General features: G+C 36.5%; 1 protein-coding gene and 1 long non-coding RNA gene across 11 annotated transcripts in view; both read right to left on the bottom strand.

Moving 5' to 3' along the window:
- ATF7IP (activating transcription factor 7 interacting protein) overlaps positions 1–25,000 on the bottom strand; it is a 112,165-nt gene that overhangs the window by 8,837 nt on the left and 78,328 nt on the right. For 4 of the 10 annotated variants that reach the window (XM_061361791.1, XM_061361799.1, XM_061361817.1 and 1 more), the window contains exons 7-11: positions 24,902–24,975; positions 23,860–23,948; positions 21,966–22,595; positions 20,318–20,385; positions 16,929–18,983 (exon numbers count right to left, since the gene is read on the bottom strand). In XM_061361791.1, the coding sequence (XP_061217775.1) occupies positions 17,469–18,983; positions 20,318–20,385; positions 21,966–22,595; positions 23,860–23,948; positions 24,902–24,975 (2,376 nt within the window). In that variant the 3' untranslated portion in view covers positions 16,929–17,468. Of the gene's footprint in view, positions 1–4,972; positions 5,052–16,927; positions 18,984–20,317; positions 20,386–21,965; positions 22,596–23,859; positions 23,949–24,901; positions 24,976–25,000 lie in introns of those variants that run through there. The other 6 variants (XM_061361857.1, XM_061361867.1, XM_061361824.1 and 3 more) reach the window with 4 other exon arrangements.
- LOC133216735 (uncharacterized) lies at positions 15,159–16,245 on the bottom strand. Its single transcript, XR_009726714.1, has 2 exons — positions 15,755–16,245; positions 15,159–15,670 (listed from the first exon to the last, which is right to left on the bottom strand). It is a non-coding gene; the product is annotated as an uncharacterized LOC133216735 (long non-coding RNA).

Raw genomic sequence — 25,000 nt, 5'->3', positions numbered from 1 at the left:
AATTAACAAGCTTTTGCCTGCATATTTCAGATAGAGTAGTAGAGGGAAGTGAAAATAGCATGAAAAAGAAAAATCACAATATAAGAAAGTAGCTTTTAAGGTCATAATTCAAAACTAGATTTGCCCTAATAATACTGTACATGCAGCAGCCACTATTTTAGTAAAAATCTGCACGATTTGAAAGCAAAGAATTCATTAATATGTATTTTATGCTTGAGAAAACATATCAACAGTATATTGAAGAACACATCTAGAAATTATCAATTAAGTATCTGATTTCAAAGCATTAGGAACAGAGTTAATGGCAATGTAGCTCAAAATGTTGGGGTTCTTGTATCAGTTGGAGATCATATTTACGGTCTCATGAAGCTGTCTTTAAAACCAGCTACTAAAAGCTTGAAGTAGAAGTACCCTTCAGAAACTGCTGTATGATAAATGCAATTCAAGACCTCAAAAATAAAATGTAATATAAATTGCAGACCATACTCTCTTTCTGTAGACTGAATAGCTGAGCTACTTCACTAAAGCTATTTGATGAAAATATCTTATTTTCTTTTTTTCAAAGTCTATAAAAGGAGCAGTAAAGGGATGCTCATTTTGAAAACAGAAGGTGAGATATTTCCTGCTCTTCCATCAAGTAACATGTGTTGTGATTAGATCAAGCTTCTTTTATTTTCCATGACTATGAAAGATAACCCAGTGTTCAGCATATTACTTGACTCTAAAGAGGCTCCTACTGAGATGCTGTTTACTTTGAATATTCACAAACTCATGCACATTTCAACTGCCACTGGGTAATTTAAGTGTTGCAAGTGCATTCTTAGTCATGACCTAGGGAAGATATGCTCATGACTCAACTAGTAAAAACTCTTTAACACTACTGCTGTAAAAATGTAGATCAAGTAAAAATGACAGGACAAATGTGAGGGCTTTTTGGTTTTGCTTTTGTTTTTAATCTCACACAAAAGCAAATTCATTTGTCCCTGACAAATCAAGAGCCCTGCTGAGATTCCAGCTGCTGGAAAGTAGGTCAGGATTGCACCAGTCATGGGAAGTGATAAAAGATAACCAACCAGACTTCACTAAATAAATGGAAACACTTAATAAAGGCTGATGTAGTTGTGAAAAATAAAAATCAGCAAGGAAAACAGGAGGACTGGATGCATAGTAAGCACAGGACTAAGGTTAAAAGCAATACAGAAATAGTTCCAAACCTAAATGAACACAGCATCATATTCATTAAAAATGTGGACCTGGAGGAGACAGGGCAATCTGATTTATGGAAATGAGCATAAAATAGAAATCATTATTACGAGAGATGTAAACAAAACTCTAATACACAAACTGGAAAAGAAGAGGGCCTAATTTCCATGCCAGAAAATAGGCCTACACACTACAGTTAGAGCAGGAAGGAGTTTTAATCAGCCTACTAATTCAGAAGTGGTGGTTACAGAACAGCAAACATAACACATGCATGTTCAAGAATTCAGACAAAAAGTGATCCAGAGAACTACAGATTTTTTTTTTTTAATTAGATAAAAAAGCTATAATGATACTGTATTTAATAGTTTTTCCTAAAAAAATAAAAAGTGGAACATGGCTGGGTTTGAGACAGTTGTTTGTGCATCTTAAATTACAAATCTACTTGCTGTTTTAGTTTTTATGTAATCGGATGTACTGCACTACACAAGTATTTGATAAAAACAGCAAGAGGACTGTAGAAGTATTGCAAGATACTTGCAGACAGAAAAGTATTGAGATTGCTCTTGGACAAAAAAGATGACAACAATTGTTCTGAACAGAAATTAGTTTCTCAAATGTTACACATTTTTCATGAATAGCTTCTGCACACATCAGAAGGTATGTACTAAATTTAGTTGCAGTGTATTAAACTGGAAGATGCCACCATTATGGACGTGGACCAAAACATTAGTCAGAACAAAGCTAAGACTTGACAACTAGAAAATAAAGGATGATAGAACAATATTAGCCATTCAGGAACTGATAAGAACATCTATTCATGTGAGAAACCATGTGTGGGGCAGTGATGATGATCAGGAAAACCTGCATATGATAATTACAGAGTGCTTGTGTGTGCTTCTCTGATAAAGTCTAAGAGAAAGGAAATGCAAATATAAAGAGGAAATGCGGTATTGGCTACATCAGTGTGATGGGAATACTGTTCTTTCCCCTTACACAAACCACTATTTGAATGCAAGCTGCTGCATGTTAAAAAGAGGCTGGAATTTGGATGGAGGTTTCTGTGTTAATAGAGTGGGGTTTCAAAATGCCAAACTAATAGCTGATAACAGTCACTGTGTTTTCTAAGAGTCAAAACCTGGTGGGCTCAAGCACACGATTAAAGGTCTTGTCACTATGACATTAAAACCCACCCCAACCCACCCCAAAAATCAACCAACCAAAAATCCTCCACCACAAAAAGATGATTAGCCCTTAAAAATAATACACAGGGTTTTGGCTATAAAACATGACTGGAAACTGGACCTGATGACAGTCTATATAGGTCTGGTCTTCTGTGCCCCAACACAGAAACTTTCATTTCAGTTTAATAATCTCACAAAACAGCTAAAAATTCCATAGTTATTAAACTAAAGTTTAAGTCTAATTTACTCTATATGCACACTTTGGTATAAAATATGAAGATATTAATTGCTGATCCTATTGGAAGCTTCAGTGGAAGAAGGAAAGGATGGAAAGTAGATTACATCAACAAGTTTAGAAATCTACCACAGTGTTAGAATTTATTCTCAACCCAAATCTTCAGCAATTTCAGCCAGCAAGGACATACATCATAGTTGTATACTACCAGAATAGTGTAACTTTATTCCCTGGTTGCGCCTAGAGAGATTTAAAGGGAAGCACATAACAGCTATCTCTCCAGGTATTAACATCTATTTAAATACCTTTTGTAAGTAACAGAATTCAGTTTACTTAGTATGTGGATGACAGTGCTCTAAACAAAATAATCAGGAACTGAGTGCTCCCCAGAACACTGTACATGTTGCTCTTCTATGTGAATTAGCATTGAACTGATATCCCAGCATACTGTAGCAAACATCATAACGCTTGTGGTACTTTCCATCCTGAGGTGTTGTCCCAATGAACCTAGAACAAAATAAAACTTGCTCCCCATTTGCTGTAAACAAAGTGCAGTGGAAAAAATATTTAGCCAAAGGTATATACATGCATGTGATTGTGCAAAAGCTGTCAGAAGTGTACTCTTCCTCTTTGCAACCTGAATGTTACCAAAACATGAATTATTTCCTGAAAAACTTGCTCAAAACCCTACAGATGTGTTTTCACTGCATGGCAAAACACAAGCTTTTATTGGGGTTTTAGTCCATACATTTCAACTGACTCTTCACAAAGTCTAAACACAAACTAATCTACAAGGCTGCAGACTACAGTGAGAGACTGGCTTCTGCTTTGCAGTGAAGAGACAGAGGAGATATACCGTCCTGAAATTACCTCACTAACCTTTCTCCCTAATGAAAGGACACTCAGAAGAGATGACAGTGGTGAAAACTTGGTTCTCTGTTTTTCTGACACTCAGCTAAGCAATTCACAGAACCATCAAAATCCTGGCTGGAAAGGACCTCTGGTGGCCATGGTCCATCATCTTTGTGACTATCCTCCAAGTAGCTGTAGGCTACTATTAACACTGTTTCTCAGATTGTTCTCTGCCAGACATGCTATGCTCTGTTGATCTCTTCTCTAGGCCACCACCGTCCTGACACCGTCTACTCAACCCTACCCAGGGCTACCACAACTATTCTGTACAAGGAAGAGGGAGCCAAAACTGGACCCTGTATTTCAGCTGTGATCCCACTAGTGTCAGTGAGGGGAAAATACTAACTCAGATTTAAATGAGAACACACTGTTGGCTCATACTTTTCCCAGCAGTGGACAATGAATTAAGAACTAGAATGTCAGCTATCTGAACTGCATCATGCTTCTCTAACACTTGTATACCACATACACCCCCTTCTGATGTTTACACTACACTTCTTCTCAATGAAAGAAATGCTACTATGTGCTAATATGATTTTCTACACTTGTATAATACAAATACAGAGCACATTATGCTATTAAGGAAGCGCATACAGAAGTTGATCACATCAGCTAAAGAGATAGCTACCAAAGTTGTCTAGAGGAATCAAAATTATTGGTGACTGGACTTCAGACAAAAGTTCAGGGGCATGTATTTAGAGACCATTCAGAACTAAAACTTTAACAGCAGAAATAACATTTTTTTTCAGTTGACAGTGCCATAAATGGTCTTAAATACAGACTCGTATTACTTCTCTGATATACTATAATTCTTCACCAATCCAGTGCTAATTATAAGTACACCTGCCTCCAGTTCTGCAAGACTTACCAAAAAAAAAAAAAAAAGAAAAAAAGTGTTCTTTTCAAAGATGAAATGCATCCAAACTGCCAAAGGTTGTAAAAACACAACTATATTTAGTCTAATCTTGACATACAGTCCCAAAGCAAAGATCTGCGTTTGGTATTTGAACTCTTGCACATAAAGTTTTTTGGTTAAATGAAAGATAAGAAACTGTAATAATCTAATGCCTAAATACCAACTGTAGAATTAAGAGGTCTTTAATGAATCAGTAAACATAAAAATGAAATATATCTATAAGAATTCACTAAAATATGATAAAGAATTCGAATGTCTCAAATTATTCCCCAAACCTAATGGATTTAAGCATAGACAGCAACAATGCTTAAATTAAGGTAAAAATTTTAAACTGTTCTACAGTAAGTAAATTCCTTTTATTTAATGCCTATCAGAATTCTTTAACAACAGTCCTGTTTAACTGAAACACCAATGAATAAAATACACAATGCAGAAACAGAGGTCTATCACTTTCTGTCATTCATGGGATGAAATAATACTTGTAGCTCGATCACCTCTGCATCTAGCAAAATATTTTTCACCTACCTTGAGAAGAGCTATCGTCCTCTTCATCCAGTGTAAGATCAATGACAGCTCCTGAATCACTTCCTGTGACCTTCCCGCTCTGAAAGACAGAACTCCTTCATTTTGCAAAAGCAAATCCAGGGAACACAGGTGGAAAAGGGGTATGAATTGAACATTTAGAAGGAGAGAGCTCAGAATTTTACACTCAATTAGAAACTGATGAAATAAGCAGAAGGAGGAAATTTCAGACAAATTTTCCATGACTTGAAAAACAGACAATTACCAAATGACTGTACTGTGATATCAAATAGTGAAGTATCTTTAGCTTTGTAAGAAGTAAAAAACCCTGATGACTACTAGTAGCACATTGTTACCTTACAGGTAAATAAATACCAATTTGGTGTTACAAAGTGTCTTTCAATTATGACTCTTAACATTTTAATCTGGTTTTTATCTATGCTTTCCTGTACAGCAGTACAACCTTTTGACAGAGGAGTCACCAGGACAATACCTTATTTATTTTGAGACAGCTTCAGCCGATGTGCCTATAAGGAAACTGACTTCACAGTAAGAAAAAAGGAAAGCCTCATTGGCACCTGTATGCTTATAAAATGTCATCAAATGACATCAGACAACTCTAAGTGTATTCAGCTTTTTATTTTGTTATTGTATTTTCATCCATTGTCACAAATTTTAACGTTCTATTAATCTACCCATGAAGCCATTTATAATCTTCTCTTCAGAGGATAAAGGGACCTTTTTAAGCTATTGTGAAGGCTGTTATACCACCCCACCCCACCCACCCCGGATCACCAAACAAGATTTATCTTCTGAATAATTGTTGTCCCCTGGCTGTTCAGACTGGAGTCCAGGTTTTTAAATATGCTTTCTAGAGAAAAAAAACTTGAATTATGTCAATTTCGAGTTCCCTAAACTTGCTGCAAAACTTAGGGATTTTTCTGTTGGTTTGTTTTGCAGAAGAGATGACCATTGTTGGACTGAACTGCTCCCAATTTATGTATTGGAGTAAACCAGATTCCTTAGGACAGGCAAAGGGTTTGGAAAGCAACATAATTATCAAAATCTCTGAACAATTAACATGGAAAAAAGCATGCCCCGCATGGCCAGTACAAATGCCAACATGATAAATACTAGGAAGATTAGAGATTTTTCTGTGCAGTCAGAGAGGGACAGATGCAAAACCCCTAAGCATTGAGATTATCTGCTCTATGACCTTTCATTTGGGTAAAACTAAAGCCTTTAAGGAGGCCCTAGAGACAATTCTCACACAAGCAAGGCTTTGAGAAGAGGGAATAGAGCTACTGTATGATAGCTAAATGCAAACAAAATCTGTGTCCAAATTATCAGTCACTGAATTTGGAGTGCCTGACATAACTCTTCATTATGCATTATTGAAACCCCATTTCTTCTTAAGTTCTGACGCTGCCACTGATAAAATTCTGCTAACAACCTACAGGATACACAATTGAATAAGAAATACCTAACTTTTCATGTTCACAGGCAATAATCCCTCTATAGGAACTCTACTATACCTAAACAGCTTTCAGATTTATTAACCATGGAACTCTTCTGTCAAGTGACTGCTATTTAAAATAGAGCTTCAATTTTCTTAGTAGGATGAGCTGATTTACCCACTTGAAGCTTAAGATAAAAGGCACAGTCAAATAATCAATGATTACTTGATTAGTGTAAAGTCAAGAGGAATTTCATTCCAACTTGATCATCTTCCCAGTCAGTGGTGTGTATTTTGAACTATGCCCCTCTGCCAGGAGAGCACAGATTGAAAAATGGAGGGAGACTTAGAAGGACCTAGGAATGGAACCATTTGGAATCAGTCATGCCAAAACCAAGTAACACCCCGCACTCAACCCGTCAAGAAAATAAAATCAACCCTTTTTGCGTATGACTATTTTACTGAGGAATTCTCTTGGGGAAATTTCTGTTGTTACAAGGACTTGTGAAAACTCCAGTTTACAACAGAGGTATGTCTGAGGAAAGGCTACAGAGAAACAACTGCTACTACTTCTGTAAAAAGAAAGGAATGGGATTCTGAGGAGACAGCCATGTCACACACCAGAAGAGGAGATTCAGATGTGCTGCTTTAAGCAAAATTAGAATCCACCTTAAGAAGGCTTGCAGCACTAATGAAGGCAAATGGAAGCCTGATATTGGACTTTCAGTCATGTATGAACAACATTAATATTTATGTCAAAAACTGAAAAAAGATAGCAACTCAGCTCCTAATACTAGATTTCAGCAAGCATTTAGACAGAAAAATTAATGCAGAAAAGCAAAGTCAAGCCATTTTGCTCTGCTGTCAGTTTTCAGCTTTCTCAAAACACAGGAAGCCAAGAACCTGAATCTGTTACAGCTGACCTCTGCAAAAGAGCAAGATGATGCAATCATAACACCTTTTCATCAGCATAGTCACACTAGTGAAATAATTAAAACCATTTAATGAGAATGCAAAACGTATGCCAGGTGCTTTAGTCTACAAATTGCCTAGCAAGTCTGAACAGAAGATTCAGACACCTTAGAATATCAAAAAAGATGGAACAGAAACAAAATAACCACAGTAACACAGAGTGATCTCTAAAGATCATAGTTACAGAAAACCCTCAAACCAAACAAAACCACAACCACCCAAACCAGTTTCATTTGGCAGAACTAGAGCAGCAGTCTGCAAACAGACCAGAAGCAGCACTTAAATATGATCGTTTACAACAGCATTTTGGTAGTTCCTAGTAATCAAACAGAAAAAAGTTTACATTGAGATTTAAAAGAAATGTAAACCGCCAAACTCTTTTTTTCATCCTTCTTAACAGCCCACGTATCAACATATATGCCTTTAGCTCCAAGTAAATAGAAATCCTCCAAGATGCTATCATGCATGATGCCATTTTGGACCTGTTTCATCCATAGCTGATGAGCTAACTTTCTACAACTTGGAAGTAGCAATATCATGAACTGAACTATTCTGGTAACCACAACTGCAGCTAAATTGCCTTATTTTAAATATTTCTCTGCTGTCACATAGCAGCCAGGAGTGCAACAATCTTAGCACAAAATAATGCAACAAAAAATTAAAAATTAAACCTAACAAATTCTACTAAGAAATGTCATAGTTTTAAGGATAAACATGAAAAAAAAACAGGAAGAAAGCAAGGAAAAACCCCCAAGACTTCATCTTTTCCTGATGATTTTAATACACCCACATCTTTATTCTTCATCTGGTCAGTGAACTTCCATTTGCAATTAAGATATTTTGCATAAAAACAATGTGCCATATCTGAACATTTCCTACTGAAGTATAACGTAGATCCAGCCAAAGAAGATGCATGCAATTCGAAGTTTAAAGGTGAAACACAAGGTGATGGGGCGAAGAGGACTCTTAAGATATGATTAAGAGCAAAAAAAAAAAAGGTGAAAAAGGGAGCAGGAGGGGAAAAAGGGAGCAGGGGAAAAAGAGAACTACAAGCCAAGCATCAGCTGAGCACGCATCACCACAAATACAGATGTATGGTGCGCGTGTACTGCAATGCTACCCTGCTGTTCTCAGTGTTGCGCATTTCTCCCCAAATATCCAGCCAAGCAGAAGGCACTTCACGTTTACAATCTTGTTCTATTTTGAAAAGTGTGCTCATTAAAGAAATCTTGGCAAATAGCAGGCACTTTGCTATAACTTTTTCAGTCTGCAAAGTCATGCCTGCATTTACCAATAAATAACTCCCCCCGGGCTGTGCTTGCATGCCAAATGCCTCAGGCAAACATGAAGGAAAAGAATTCTAATGCCAAGCGCATAATTTGTGAATGCAGCACCTGAAAGACCCTATAAGAGGGGCAAAACCAAAACATTAAATCTTTATCTCCTTCAAACATCTGAGTGAAACCTGCTAAGTCCTGAAACACAGCCTAAGTCACAACCTCTTCTACACTCCACTTAATCAGTTAAACATAAAGTGCTTTATAGTGCATACGAAAGATAAAATACTGAAAAGTATGCATAAAATGAATGCAATTATTAAAATTTTTGCATTTCCTCTCACTTAAATTTGCATTGGAAATCGGTATTTCTAAGTCTACTAGCTACAAAATGTTTGCTGAAAAGTGATCTGAGAAGTACTGATCTTTCTGAGTAACAGTTTAAAATCCTTTTTTTCCTATCTTGACAACTACTAGAAACAGATTTTGCTTTCACTTCTTACATACTCATATTACAGTAATTACACTTCAGGGATTTCAACTAAAGGTTGGTAAAAATGACCTATACTCAGAATTTCATGCATTTTCCACTGTATATACTATGACAGTATAACATCTGCTTTCTTCCAAACCCATCCACTAAAGTATTTTTAACAAAGTACTGACAAACAGATGTACTGACGAAAAAGATAAACTTATGGGGAAAAGTGCTAGGAAAAGGCAGCGATAGTACACATTTCCTTGAGGAGGAAAAGAATTACACAGTGACTTTCTAGAACCAATGCCATATGGATATTATAGAAATTTTGAAAACAAATAATGTTCTTAAAAGCAATAAAATTCCTGGAACTTCTTAAAAATGAACAAATGCAGTGAACAGGGTCACCCAAATTTGGAATCACATTTAAAACATGCAATAAAACCAATGTAAATGCTTTGTAATTAAGAACTTCTTTTGGAAGACTGCTGTTATATCCCAGATGTCATTGACCACAATATCTAATAATTAACCTATGCAAGTCAATAGTAAATTTATTGGGAGAAATCAGAAAAGAATCAGCCTTGCAATAAAATGAAGGATTGAAGAGCTCTGGTGTTGAAATAATTCAGAAACAGTTTCCTCATCTGCTTCTGGAAAAACGGGCATTGAGACAGGCTATTATATTTTCATGTTTTTCCACATGCTGAGACCATTTCACAGAGATGTAAAATACACTGTAGTGGAAGAGTACCACTTTAACTTTGCTATCCAGCAACTTTTTCAGACCAGCACTGATGCAAATTAGGTTGATTCATCAATTCATAGTTTTGAAAAGAGAGAGCAAAAGAAAAAAAGGGATGGGGGTGGAGGGGAAAAAGCCATTCCAATTCCATGAGGACAACAAATACAACAAAGGAGACTGAATTTAGAGGCCAAAGCATGCATGGTAGACACAAAGTTGAGAAAAGGGGGTATCTCCCAGTATAATTGTGAAATTTAACACAAAGAAGTGGCTTACAACCTCACAACATACATATGCCAATGGCAAACTAGCAAAGAAGATTGGAAAGCAATTTCTAGAACTCAAAGTGAGCAACCAATGCTACCTGTCACACCATTTTGTATAACAGCATGCATACACACATCAACATGCCACAAGTATTGTACCACATGAAAAAACAAAAGGTAGATGTTGGTATTTTGAAGGAGGTTGTGATTCATATATGATACATACAATAAGAAAAAAAAAAGTTTTGATATTATATAACGCCACGGTTCAGTTCATCACAGAGATAACAATGCTATTCATTGTAATGCCACCTGCTTTTCATAAAAGAACGATTCAGTACATGAAAGTGGAAAATTAAGGGAAAAAATGCAACAAGAAAAAAATACAATACAAAAAAAAATTAATTCCAGGGTAGTAAACATCTAAATTCTGAAGATTATGTGTGGCACACTGACACAGTGCAGACAACTTTATTATTCACAGTTTCTACAGTAACAAAACAGAAAAAAATCTGGGGGACTGTAAAACAAGACAATCCATGAAGCATCACATTACCACAATCATACATTACACTCCAAGGCGTTATATAATAGCAAAATCAATCGTAAAGTACGGGGAGTTCAAAATATGTTCGGGGAGCAGTGGGGAGGGTGGTGACACAGTGTTTGTATGCATAATTATAATGCCTATATAATGGTTTTAGTCACCCATATACAAACTACAGATTGCAAGCACAGTCTAAACAGCTGTGGAAATTATTTAATACATTTTTGAGCCTATTTCAGTCACTAACTGCTTCAGTACCTGACATCACTCCTCAAACAGCTATTTTTCCCAATGCAATAACTCCCACAAAACTGGAGTAATTATTCCAGCCTTGCAAACTGTAATGAAAATTTATTTGACCAGGTACCAAATATATTTGTCATCTCTTACCAAGATAAAAATGGAAATGATAATGGTGTAAAGTTAGCAGTTTACCAAGTTCACAGTTTGAACAAACAAAATTTCACAGGGTTGCAATACATGCTTTGATAGTGTATGGTTACATACAATACTCAAATATTATTCACTGTCATTTTACATATTGCACTTATGAGACTCCTGTGTTCCCCTTACCCTTAACTGATACTGTGCAACACCTTCTACAGAACAAGAACAATGCAAGCATGGAAAAAATGAATAACCAGTCTTAGTAACCCCTAACTATTATATACCCTCTCATTTCTTTGCTGCTAAGAGTAGACATTGGCTCTGATACCCCTGTTCTTCACTGTAAGTGGTGAGGCACTGGAACAGACTGCCCACAGAAGCTGTGGCTGCCCCATCCCTGCCAGTGTTCAAGTCCAGGTTGGACAGGGCTTAGAGCAACCTCACTTAGTGGAAAGTGTCCATGCCCATGGCAGGGTGGTGAAACTAGACAACCTCTAAGGCCCTTTCCAACTCAACCATTCTATGACTCTGTGTTGTTAAGTCAGAATCATAAATCAAGAAGGCTGAGAGACTGGCTGCCAGAAATGCTGTTTTCGGGCACTAGCAATCATAATTCCAACTAAAAGCTATAAATGAACACTTAACACAATGGTTAAAACATTTGTCTACTTCTGTGATTTTTTCTTTAATCAAACAGTTAAAAGGGTAAAAGGGTATATAATAAACACATACATGCATGTGTGCACACATGTAACGTCTCTTTACTGGTTCTTATGCTTTTAAGGTGAAACATCTGCCTTGTTTCCCCAAAGCCTACTGACAGTTTCCCAACAGTACTATGTAGGATGGCCATCTTGGATGATCAGTAAATATATTTATAATACTTTTCAGATTAGTATAATGCAGCTTTTAAAAGCTATAATCTACTCCTGCTACAATGTCATAATCAGCTAGACTGTCTCAAATTTTTGGCCCCAAATGACAAACTGGACCCTACAAAACACAAGTACATTTCCTTATTGAAAGCTGCTCTCAATAACTGCAGGTGGTCTAGGTAGCACAGATACAGTCTCAGGGAAAGACAAATTACTTTAAAAGTCATATAAGAATGGATTTACTTGAATTTTGTTCTTTACAACAGCCACTCAATTCAGCTATGTCAAGTCCTGTTGGGAATTTTTCAGATGATTTTTTTAAATTCATTTTTTAAACTGTCCTCCTGCTAATATCTTTATAATTTAGAGTTCTGATTAGCCTCAGGTAAAGGTTACACCTCATGAATGAAAGGTAGTTGATTTTAAACAGCACAAACGTAACTCCAGAGACAAAAATCAAGTAGCCCATTTTACATATATAATTATGTATGTTTATTTTCAGTGACAAAACCATGAAATGCAAGAAACATATTAATCAGTAATGCTTCAACAATATAGAATAAATAGCTGCTTATAAATTGTAAGCTGACATACCCACTTTGTTCACATTTCTTCCCAACTGACATTCACGAAGTTTGTTACACATTGCAAAGTAAAGGGATGGGAGTTATAAATGTACTTTATTAACATTTACCAGATGAGTTTCCAATAGTCAGTGGAAAAGCTTAAATTAGACTGTAGTTCAATCAAACAAATCAAGGTATCTCAGAAACAATGGGAAATGGATAGGACACTGATATGTTTTGTTAAACGGATATAAACTGAAAAGATGAAATTTACACTGAAAGATTTGCTCCGTAAGAGGATAAGGTGCACCTGGGGCAGGGAAGAGGGAAGAAATGACTATTCACCTGACCTAGTATTTTAATAAATATAATCAATCTTGAACAGGCTGACTTTATGCCAGCCATTTTTAACACATCCAACCACATTCAAATTTGTTCACTGTTATTTTATGTCACAACATAATAAAAGCGGCTTTCATAAATTCTCTCGGTATACCATATCTATATTTATATATTATATATAATATATAGAAATCCTGTATCTATAACTGGGATTCATAATAAAATAATTTGAAACCAGTCTAAAGATTTGGTATATAATTAAAAATGCCTTTGCCTCTGTAATAATAATATTCACGCCAAAACATTAAAAGTGCTTGTCATGTCTTCAGAAATGCAATTCTAGGATCCGAGGCACTGGAATGGCCACTGGTAAAATTACCAGAACTGAGTAACAACCCTTCAGTTTCTGTGTATGCGAGAAAAAGTTTCAGTCGAGAGACTAACACAAACACAGTAAGATGCCCCCTCCCACATCCCTGTGGGCATTCCTTCTGAAACAAGAAAGAGAGGAAAGCTGAAAAAGGAGAAGCAGTCATACAGCAAAATCATATGCCCAAGCTGCTTACTGAAAACTTTCTGACCTAAACAGTATGCAACTACTGAGAAGCTATATAGTTCAGGATAACCAAAGAGATGCACCAGATTAAAACCACAACAAAGCCAAGAACATGTTCAATTTCAAAGCATCCTTCCAATACCGCCAGGTACTTGACACAACAGAGCTCTTCCGGGGACACAGAGAAGGTGCATATAGTGAGTAACATTTACCTTCTAGATCTCCCATGCTGCAGATCACAGTACCTTACAGTGGGGATTAATTACTTAAATAGCAGTAAAACAATACAAAAATTAACATACTGTAAGATGTAATGTAAGGTACTGTGCCAACTTCATAAAAATAGAAAGTAATTAGGGTACTCCTTGATGTACCAGCAGAGATTTCAAATTTAAGACGAAAAAACACAGAAAAAACAAGTTCTAGATTCACAGAACCAGGACCAAAGCTTCATTATGAAAAGGAGATGCAAACCTAAATATATGGATATATTATATAAACTTCCAGTCATTCTCTACTGTTTTCATAGTCATCTCCATCAATGGAAATGGAACTTAGTCAACAACATGGCAGCCAGTATTTAAAAAATTAGTTTAGTTGGCTTAGTTAAGACTAAGAGTTGTTTTTTTTTTCTCCAATTGAAATACTCCTACTTTTATAAAAAGATTGAATTATAAAATTCAAGAGTGACAGCTGATAAATTTCCTTACATTGTATTTGTTATACTCAGATTTTTAAAGTTAATTTTAAATTATTAACAATTTTGTATTAAGTTTACAGCCAAAGTCTAAATTTAAGTTTAGACAAACTTTTCTTAATCTGTTTTTTAAAAACAGAAATCTTGCTGTTTGAGGTTCACTGCTGATACTGCACTGAGGAGTCTAATTCACATCCATGATGTCCGCACAACATAAGCTGTACTGCAATGAACAGGATTAAACTGAAATGTTATCTCACAATAAAAAAAAAAAAAAAGGGGGTGGGGGAAGAAGACACTGTGCTCCCATATTACTGTACACACAGCCAAAGTTGCAAAAGCAAGAAAACACCACCTTATTTGCCTGCTTCAGCTTTTCTAGAAAGCAAAAACATGTAGGAAAGATTCATTTAACACTCTAGGTAGGAAGGGGAACAGGAGAAAAAAAAATTCAGTTCTGGAAGGTTAGAATTAATTCAAATATTAACAGAAAATTTAGTTAATACTGACCCCAGCTCTTGTGAAGCAATACTTTCAGGCCAAACCAGGAATGCTCTCCCATACAAAAATAAAAAAGCTAGTAATACTGCATCTAGTAGCTTTGAAGTATCAGGTTCAAACTGAAGGTACTGAGAGGACATTTTACAGTTGGTGCCAACAGAATTACAGTTTAACAGTAAGAAACCAGAAATACCCAATTATGAGCTACAGAGTGAAGTTAACATTAGAAGCCAAATGATAATTGAAAAGAATCAGAGACATGCCTAGATTGGCCAAAAGATTCCCTTTTTCAATTTAAATTACCAACTAGATTTTTGTGAAGATATGAAACAATATGCTGTTACAGTAAGTTACCTAGATGCAGTTAGGACCAGAGCAGGGCATGTGGTCAGTACGACCACAGTATGCAGCAAGAGGGAACAAAAAAAAATAATTCATCTCCTTACAACATACTTTTCTTGTTTTTCTGGATAAATTTTCACCACAGTAGGCTCGAACAAGCAACTACCCAGTCAAAAACAGGATTATTTTTTTCTTAAATAAGACACACCCATCATGGTGAAAGTTTAGAGTAGATCTCTTCAAACAATAAACTAAATTTGCCAGTCTGGCTAAATTACAAATTCTATGAATCCCTAAGATTTGAAAATCTGTGTTGCTCTAGTAAGAATAAAGTTTGCACAGTTCTCCTGTAGTTTGAGAACTAGTTCCTCTTTTTCTTCTTCCTAGCCATTAGAAATGATTACTTTATTATTTCAATTTGATTTACTCCAGACTTAACAAAATGATAATCCTGGATCCACCATTTCCTTCCTCTCATCATTGATGTCATAAGTTAATGCTGCAACTAAGGATGTGTAGGACTGTGCAGAATTATTTTTCATATTAACAATTACATCCCATCAATTAGCTCAATCACTCTAACACCACCAAATAAAGTGATTGTGAACACAGTATGTGAGACGAATATATGGCACTTTCAAAACCTTTTAATCTTTAACACAATCCATCAGAAAATGGAACACTCTGTGCTGGTCTTACAATTCAGAAAATTGATGCAGTAAGTATGAATAACCTACTCAAGGCCACAAAGGTAAACATCATCAGCCAAGACAAAAACTCCAAAGGTCAGGCATCAAGTCCTCTGTTCAGGCTATAACACAGTGATAAATCTTGTTCAATATTTGAAAGCCCTTCCAGCAAGGAAGTTCTCCAAAGAATTAAGAATTCATCATGATTATTTTTTTTACTTTAGCTGGGATTTTTCTCTATTTTGTCCACTGCTGAGCAATGAAAACACTTCCAGTAAAGTCTTTAGTGTTACAAGATACGTGTGTGGGTGCGTTTGTGTACACGCACATATACAGAATTTCAGAAGAATAAAACCATTATTATTTCATTTAGTTAATAGAAAACAGTTTTAAATGCTACACTGTGTCTTCTTCCAAAGTGGGCCTAATATAATTTGTGATTCGATAACCAGTTTTCCATTTCAAGGATCTCTTAATTTGTCAGAATCTCTAACAAAAATAATGACACAGAATCATGGAATAGTTTGGGTTGGAAGGGACCTTCAAAGGTCATCTAGTCCAATCTCCCTGCAAAGACAGGGTCACAGAATAGTAGAGACAATGAATTAGATTCTCAAGTGTGGTTCACTAAGAATGAACAATGACCAGCCCTCCTAGTTTTTAATTTTCATCTTTCATGAAAGAGCCTTTAAAAGTACAATTTCACTTCTCTGACAAAATTCATATCCACTATCCTGAGAATTTCTAACCTGTAAAAATCACCTATGAAAAATGTATTGATGGTATCAGTTTATTATAGTGATCTAATCTAAAGAGGTTAAAACAACAATATTTGGGTACGGTTTGGTGGAGAAGAATAGGATGTGCTTTTTGTTAATTATATACTATACCGACAAAAATGATACTGACTATACTGCAAAGGCAATGTGAAATGTAATGCAAGGGGTGAGAGGAAATACAAAAAAGCCTCTCACAAGATAAGCACATACAGAGACAACATTTCAACTCTCATTACTTGCCATTTAAGCAACAAACCTGTTCTCAGCTCTTTTGAGAGCATTTTCCCTAGTTCATGCACAACTGAAGTGATCCCAATTTTAATACAATTTGTATCAAGTACTGCCTTTGGAGGACAGAATAACCACAATCTTAGCCAGAAATATTAAATAGGAGAAGACCTGCAATACAAATACATAGCTCACAGAAAAAAAAACACCCAACAATTCAGAAGAATAAATAAATAAAAAAAAAAATAAAAAGCAGCACAATCCTTTGGTAGGTCCAATAACAATTTGAACAAAGATTGACAGTGGCCAAGCAATTTGAGGTGATTTCATGCATATGTATGTATTTGTAGTGTATCTCTATTTCATTCAGCTTCTACTGTCTCTGTGTTCTTCAGTAATCAAGTATTTGATTTGTAAGACGCTACATTAGTGCCAGCAGACACAAAATTGTGTAATAAATACACTCTTCACAAAATATAAAAGCCATTCACTTAGTGAAGAAAGCACTGCTCTTCAGCTAAGTGGAAATGAGTATCTTCCTTTCATTTTTTTTTTTCTTTTTAAATAGCTTTGCCTAGCCACTTAAAGAATCCCAGCTGCCACAAAGTCATACAAACGCCAAGCCCTGCTCTGTTTAAGTTTCTGTGCCATACATAGCTCACTTCAGGAGTGCAAAGAGGATACTTCTTGCTGAACTAGACCATAAGAAATTTCCTTCGTAGATCAAGTGAAAAAACATATCCAGTAATTCTTCAATTTCAGCAATTCACTTGAAATCAGTTCCATTACAGAAGCATCAAGTCATTGGTTCTTGTTTTATCACACCCTTTATAAAGACAGGTTTGTTACAACAGCCTTGAAGGGGACTGGCAGTTAGGTTCACACTGGCCGTGTTCTTGGAGAGAAACACTTTGGAAGAACTGTGGTTCAACAGTATGGGGCTTTTGGAATTCAGAGCCGAGTAGCCCTCTGGGACTAAAGTCACAGAGGTAGCGGCAGGTGGCACCACAGACTTCTTAGGAAATAAAATTTTGCTTTGTTCTAGAACATGGTTTATAGAAGAGGTGGATGCATCAGATAGTGATTCGTTTATCACTTCATTTGGGATCTTACTATAAAGGTAATTGGGGGCATTATTCTCCATTACATCTGACCAAGCCCTGTAGCGAACTTCCGCAGCTCCCCAGTAGTGTCTAATAGCAGATTCAGAGCGATGGCCTGTCACTGCCATTATTTCTCTAGGCCCCAGTCCTGCTTCACACAGCAGCTGGATGGTGGTAGTTCGGAGAGAATGATTGGTGTATCGCTGAGAGAGCCTGGCTGCCACACTTATCCTGGGCATCATGGTACCTAAGTAGTTCACACCCATTGGTTCTCTTTTGTACCAGACAGGCTGTTCTTGCATTTGCTCTGATGTTAACTTTAAAGGATGCAGGTAAAAGGCAGGGGGCTCTGGAGGCAACTTAGACAAATAAAGCTCCAATGAAAAAACAGGACAGTTTGGGTTCCCTGGCATATCATACATTTTACCCATTTTATGACGATCTTCTCCATTTTTTCCTTTGCCAGGATACCTAAACATAGCGTATCGACGCCCATTCTTGTCCTTCTCAACAACAAAAGCATCTGGAGCCAGATCTCTTAAAATTTCCCTCCCTCGTTTGGCAAAATGCAACTGCAAATCAAACCACACCTTGTTGACAAGTGCCAGTGGACTGTGCAATCCCAGCACACCAGATTCTTTAATCTTACGCAAGTCCTCAGCAGCTATAGGAGGATGGTGGTGAGTCTCATCCTTTCCCTGCATGCGCAGCATCTTCAGCACACTCACAAATACCATGTTTGCACTAGCAAACTCTTTGTCCTTCATTAAGCAAATCTGACGATTGTAAGGTGGCATTTTGAGATGCCGGTTTAAACCGGCACGCATTGACTTGTAGCTTGCCACACTGTAGGTATTTCCATCATGATTTCTTATTGTGTAATAAAACTCTCTTAAGATATCATTGAGTTCACTTACTGGGACCAATTCAAAGCTAGGATCCTTGCCATTTTTGGTCAGCCATTGTTTTAATAGGTTAGCTGCCCAGCCAGTCTGCTTGTGGGTGTTTTTTATGCTCTTAGCATCCTCTTCCTCTTCCTCCAAGCCAAAGAGGACATCCTCGGGGAAGTTAAAATTCGTCTGTGCTTCTTTATTTTCTGATGAAGTCTCCTCCTGTTTCAACTGCTTTTCGAAACAATTGATCAAAGTTGTACCATCAAATATGCCACAAGTATACGGCATACAGCGAACTACTTTTTGATTTGAGAGCTGTGAAGTGCGGAGTAATACATAATATTTTGCATTTTACATAACAAAAAGCAGGTGGCATTAACTGAATTTTTCAAATGATATGGCATATCAAGTCCATACCCTGCTAGCCTATTAAAAAGCATCAGGCCCTTCTTTATTAACCACGGCATTACACATGCTTTAACTGATTTGGCTGAAAGCAAGCCTAGAAACATTTTCAGAATACTGAAAACCGGAAAGCATCAAGTGTCTTTTTTTCCCTCCTCCTTGCTCACTTTGCATTGCTAAATACCACTCTCACAATCTGTTTTTCCAGAATTTTTTCTAGGTTTCAGGCTGTAGCAAAGAAGAAAATTTCCAAAATATACTGAAAATTAAATCTTAGTCTTAAAACCATATATCTGTTGTCCATTCTGGTATTGAATTTCCTACATCTCAAGTACTGACAAATGTTTTAATAGCTATAATCCACAGGTACCTTTGAAAAACTGAAGTTCCAAACAATCATTCATTATGAAATACCTTAATAAAAAGGTAGAATGAGGCACAGTATCTTTGCCAGATTATTTCTGCAACAGCTGAACAGTCTTGTCTAGTATATTTTCTTCTTGCTTTGAAATACAATTCAGATTTACCTGTACCTTGAAACAGAATTAAATGTGGAAATTTTCGCTAGAATAAATTAATTTTATTCCCCTTAAACAAAATGACTTCAAGTTAACAACAATGTAAGTATGAGGTACTTTGTAAAGTATCTGTACATGAAAAGAAAATTAATTATGAATAATTTAAAATATCTTAACTTTAACCTTTAAATTTCAAAGCAAGTTCAACAAATTTTACATGAGGAAACCAGAAATACTGCAAGTTCTCCTTTGTCATGAAATAGTTATTCTTGAAGAAAGTTTCCTTGGATTTTTTTTTTTTACATACAGGATTGAAATATTAGAACTCCGATTCTTATTAGCTTCTGGATTAGAATGGAAATGAGAGAGCTAAAGTAATTTAAAAAATATTTGTAGCTTTAAGCTCAAGTTACTCAAGACAAAAAGTGGGTAGGGTTTTCTTTTGTATGTTAGCTCTGTTTCATCGGACAATTTTTAATGTGCTCCTGAATTACTAACTCATCTATTTACCAAACTCCATCAAAAAACTTTTGAGAAGATTATCAGAAGCAGATGCTCCAAGTAATACTCTGGATCAGAAGAAGAAAATTACAAATGGACAGAAACTAGAAATGATGTCACAAAAAAAGAAACGAAAATTGTTTCCTTATGAACAATAAAGGTAAAGAACTTTTCTCCTGTGGATTGTAACTTTAGAATTTTATATAGAAACAATCAACAACCTACCTGTGGTGTTCCCTCAGCAGTTCGCTTGTTTGCCGAAGTATCTGTTGGTGGCCTGCTTGTCTGGTTTTCTGAGGGGTCAAGAAATTGTTCATTTGCAGTATCTAATCAGAACTAAATACTGCTATCCACTATACAAATTTGGAGGCAATATTCAAAACTGATACTGAACATCTAGTACATGGCTTATTTTACAGCTCTAATTTTCAATTTTAAGTATTCAAGCTTGATTACTGCCATTTTTCAAAAGGAATAGAAGATACGGAAAAGCAAAATGGTACTTTCCAGCCTAAAAGCAGTGTATGTTCCCCTCCTTGGAAGTCTGACAATGTATTCAAAACATTTTGTGAACAATTCCCTTGCCTATTGAGGACAAAGCATAACTACAAGCTCTCCTCTCTCTGTATGTAAACTGACAAGATACTAAACTGAAAAGTGCTACAATTTTTCAACATTTTTTGTACAGAAAATTGACTGAACAACGGATGGTTAGACAGCAAACTACATAACTGAGACAACTTGTGCAGGGAGACCAAGTGTCTTTATTAGCTGAGTCAAACGTACATCTAAACTAACAACTTAAACAGAAGTTGCTTAAATATTTTATGTAAACATTTAAATCCAAATTCTCTGTTCTTATTCCTTTTAATTTTAACCAGAGCTTATCAGCAACAGTGCTAGCCCAAAGCAGTGTTTCAATTCTGTTGAGAAAACTACTAGGGTATACACTAAGGCTACTTGAACTGCATAAAATGAGACACCTTTTTTTGACTCATAAGGCCCTTTGGTCACTGTGCTTCATCTGTCACAATCTTTTTTACATTGTGCTATATCACTGTATTAGCTTTAGAGCTAAAAATCAATGCAAGGCCTGTAACTATCCAACTCTATGGAAGGCATGTTTTAATACAGGTAATTTAGAGATGGGAAAATCAAATGACACTATTTCTGATGTCAAGCTCTACTTGAGTTAATTTTAACATTCTATTCTGCAAATGAGAAACTTGCTATAATTCTAACTCAAATCTTGAGGACCCCTTAGAAAAAAAACCTCATAGCATGTAAAATTAGAAGAGCAGAGAATCATCACGGCATGCCTGAAGATGAAGACAAAGTATTTTAAAATAGTTAATCTATATACTGTTATTTGAACAGTATATATATTAACACATTTTGAACACTGTGTTCAGAGACTTTACTTTAAATTCAAGAAATGTAATACTCTGGGACTAGGTTAGTATTCAGTTGAGTTTTTCTCCCCCCCAGATTTTGTGCACTTTTAAGTGTTGTGAAAATTATACTTCCATTTCTGTATGTCTTTGTTTACATTATTTTGAGAGACTGTATTAAAAACAAGTATTGAGTTTTTGTATGGTAGGAATTTCAGACTTCATGCTAGAAATTATATAAACAAAGCTCTAAATAAAACAAAGCTTACAGAGCTACACTGCTGATTCCTTCTAAGGAGAGATTGTTTTAAAAAACGGCTGGAAACACATTTATGACAGATATGATTTTGATCGTGACAGTTTCAACAGAAAGGCAATCCAGAAGCAGCATCTCAGTAAAATACACTAATAAATTTCCACCAGGGTGCAGTTTGGTGTTTCCCTTTTTGTCTTCCCAGTGTCAACATTCAAACATAACTTACCAACTCTGGGTGCTGTAACAGCAGGTGTTTCAGCAGGGGCTGTACTACTAAATGCAGAAAGGGGAATCTTCATCTGTAGGGGAGCTCGACTGCTGGCAGCATTATGAAGTCCTGAAGTACCCACTGTGGGCAAAGTCCTTGGGGCCTGGGCAACAGGATGTGCAGTAGAAACAGCCTGTACTGCCAACGTTGTGCCTATTGACCCAGAACTGGCTGTAGAGTTCTTTTGAATACTAGGACTGGGTACAGATGGGCTGTTATTTGGTTTAGTTGAGTTAGTTGATGCCAAAGACACTGTAGTTTTGGTAAGGCTACCAACCGTAGAAGAGCTTTGTACGGATATAAACTCAACGTTGCCTGACTGCTGGTTAGTGACCAAAGTTCCTGTGTGGCCTTGCAGGAGCTGAGGCTGGGATGACACTGCCACAGGTACATGCAAGATTACAGGCAAAGACTGCAAGGAGACAGACACTGACTGAGTGCTGCCACTGGGCACTTGGTTGGTGCCTACAACAGTAGCTGTGTTAGCTGTGGGAAGAACTGTTGTTGTCAAATTGCTGGTAGAGGTCACTGGAGGCTTAGGATGTCCACTGACAAGTGCTGGAGGAGCAGCAAGAGTGGAAGCTGGCACTACACAAAGAAAACAAAACAAAAACAAAACCAACAAAATGTAAGTCTCTGAATCAAGTGGGAAGTTTCGCTCCAACACAGCAAATGGAAATGACTTATGATCAGTGTGGTGAGTCACTTGGACAGGTTTTCCAGAGAAGTTGTGAATGCCCTATCATTGCAAGTGTTAAAGTAAGGCTGGGCAGGGCTTTGAGCAACCCGGGCTACAAAAAAGATGTCCTGGGCCATGGCAGAAGGGTTGGAATAGATGATCTTTAATTAATGGTCACTTCCAACCCAAACGATTCTATAAAAAATGTGGTATAAACTTCTTTTTTGCCAAAAAAAAGCTACAGATACTCTTTTCTGATGTACACTCTGACACTCAATGGTCTAGTTAAAGACACAATTAATATTGTGCTCCTGTTTGATAAACTATATATAATAACAAAAAAAAAAAAAAAAGGATCTACAAAGAACTATGACACAAACAGGTTCAAAGAAAGCTCAAAAAATGAACTGTTGAAAACACATAAAATACAGCGTTTTAAACACTCATGTTAGTTATGACTTTGCATAGGAAGGACCTTGTATCCAGAAAATTCTACTGAAACCAAGAATGTGGCAGAGAAGACACTCACTTTTGAGAAACCAAGATTTCAGGATTAAATCACAAGAACAGTACAATATAAGAACAATGCAATACAGAAAGCCAGTATATGCCTACTATGAAAAGATTTAGTGGAAAAGATTCAGTATTCAGTATTAGCTAAACTGTTTTTCAAACCAAGGATTACAATGAATATGAACAATAGTGGATTTGATTCTACATTCCCTATAAAATTTTAATTAGAAACTAAAATTAACTTTACTCCCTTAAGAAATGGGGTTTATGGTTTCCTTTAGCTCCCCATTCAACTTCTGTAGAAATTAGGCAGAGGGTTAAGATCAGTATCTTACGATCAAGTACAAAATACTGGCCCGTGAGCCACACGTTTCACTTCTCAGCAGCTGAGAGAGTGCAAGTTTTGCTGCCATACCCAGACTGCCGTTTGCTGAAGCATGTAATTTACCCACATGTTCTGGCTGGCCAAATCAATACACTTTTCCCATTACTTGGTAAGCAGACTATGTGAACGTAAACTCGGAATGTGATAAGAAGCTTAAAATAATGATTTTTTGTATAAGAAGTCATAAATACCAATTTTGCTGTGTTCAGTTAGTTATTTAATGGAAAGCTAGAAAACTAGAGAACTGTGTCTGTAGTCCATAGACAGTTTCTCACCTGCATTTACAGGGGCTTGAAAAGTTGCTGGTGTGCTCTCTCCTGTATTCCTCTTTGTCTCCAGCATCTGTCTCACTGTGCTGGCATTTCTATGGAACAAAGTTTCAGTTAGCATTTCTCAATAAGCCAGTGGGTATAATTATGAACATACAGCGTAAAATCCTTACTTTACTGCTATTTTTTCCACTAAGATTTTCTAAACCCATTTATTTTATGCTTCCATGCAAATTAGCTTTGAATATTCCCCTACTAAAAAAAAATATGCAGAATTATTTGTAAATTTTCAAGTGCTTGCACTACATTTGCCTTTCACCGTGAGAATTTTCCCTTCATAGAATCACAGAATGGTTTTGGATTGAAATGGACTTTAAGATCATCTAGTTCCAACCCTCCTGCAATGGGCAGGGATGCCCACAGCTGTCCAGCTTGGCCTTGAACACTGCCAGGGATGGAGCATTCACAACTTCCTTAGGCAACCTGTAGCAGAGCCTCAGAAATCCCACAGTAAATAACTTGTTCCTTATATCTAACTTGAACTTCCCCTGTTTTAGTTTGAACCCATCACCCCTTGTCCTGTCACTACAGTCCCTGATCAAGAGTCCCTCTCTCCAGTATCTCTGTAGGCCCCCTTACTGGAAGGCTGCTATGAGGTCTCCACACAGCCATCTCTTCTCCAGGCTGAACAGCCCCAACTTTCTCAGCCTGCACTCATATGGTAGATGACCAGCCCCCTTATCATCCTCATGATCTATCCTTGAAATTAAACTTCCACTTTACCCATTATATTTTAGCTGCTGAAACATCACTCATCTCTGTTCACCTAAGAACAGATTCAAAATTGTCCATTTATGATTTCTATGAAAGAAAACCAAATTTTACAACTGAGGAACAATGAAAGAAATGGAAGAACACTAACTAAAAAATACCGAAAGAAAAACCCAGCAAAAAAGCAAACGGAAAATACAAGGATTATTCATTACATTAGGTATTTCACGTGTTCTACTGTAATTTTTACATGGGCACAATGATGTGTTTTGCTTACCGATATATCACATTGGTTGTGTTTGCAGTGTCACTTGCTGTTTTTGCTGAAGATAGAGGTGTATTTGGTGAAGTCTACCAAAAAAAACAAGGGTGGGGG

Source organism: Neopsephotus bourkii, unplaced genomic scaffold, assembly GCF_033783945.1.
Source record: "Neopsephotus bourkii isolate Nb327-2 ecotype Australia unplaced genomic scaffold, CSIRO-AGI_Nbou_v1 NB_107, whole genome shotgun sequence".
Taxonomy (NCBI): domain Eukaryota; kingdom Metazoa; phylum Chordata; class Aves; order Psittaciformes; family Psittacidae; genus Neopsephotus; species Neopsephotus bourkii.
This window is presented reverse-complemented; position numbering and strand designations above follow the sequence as displayed.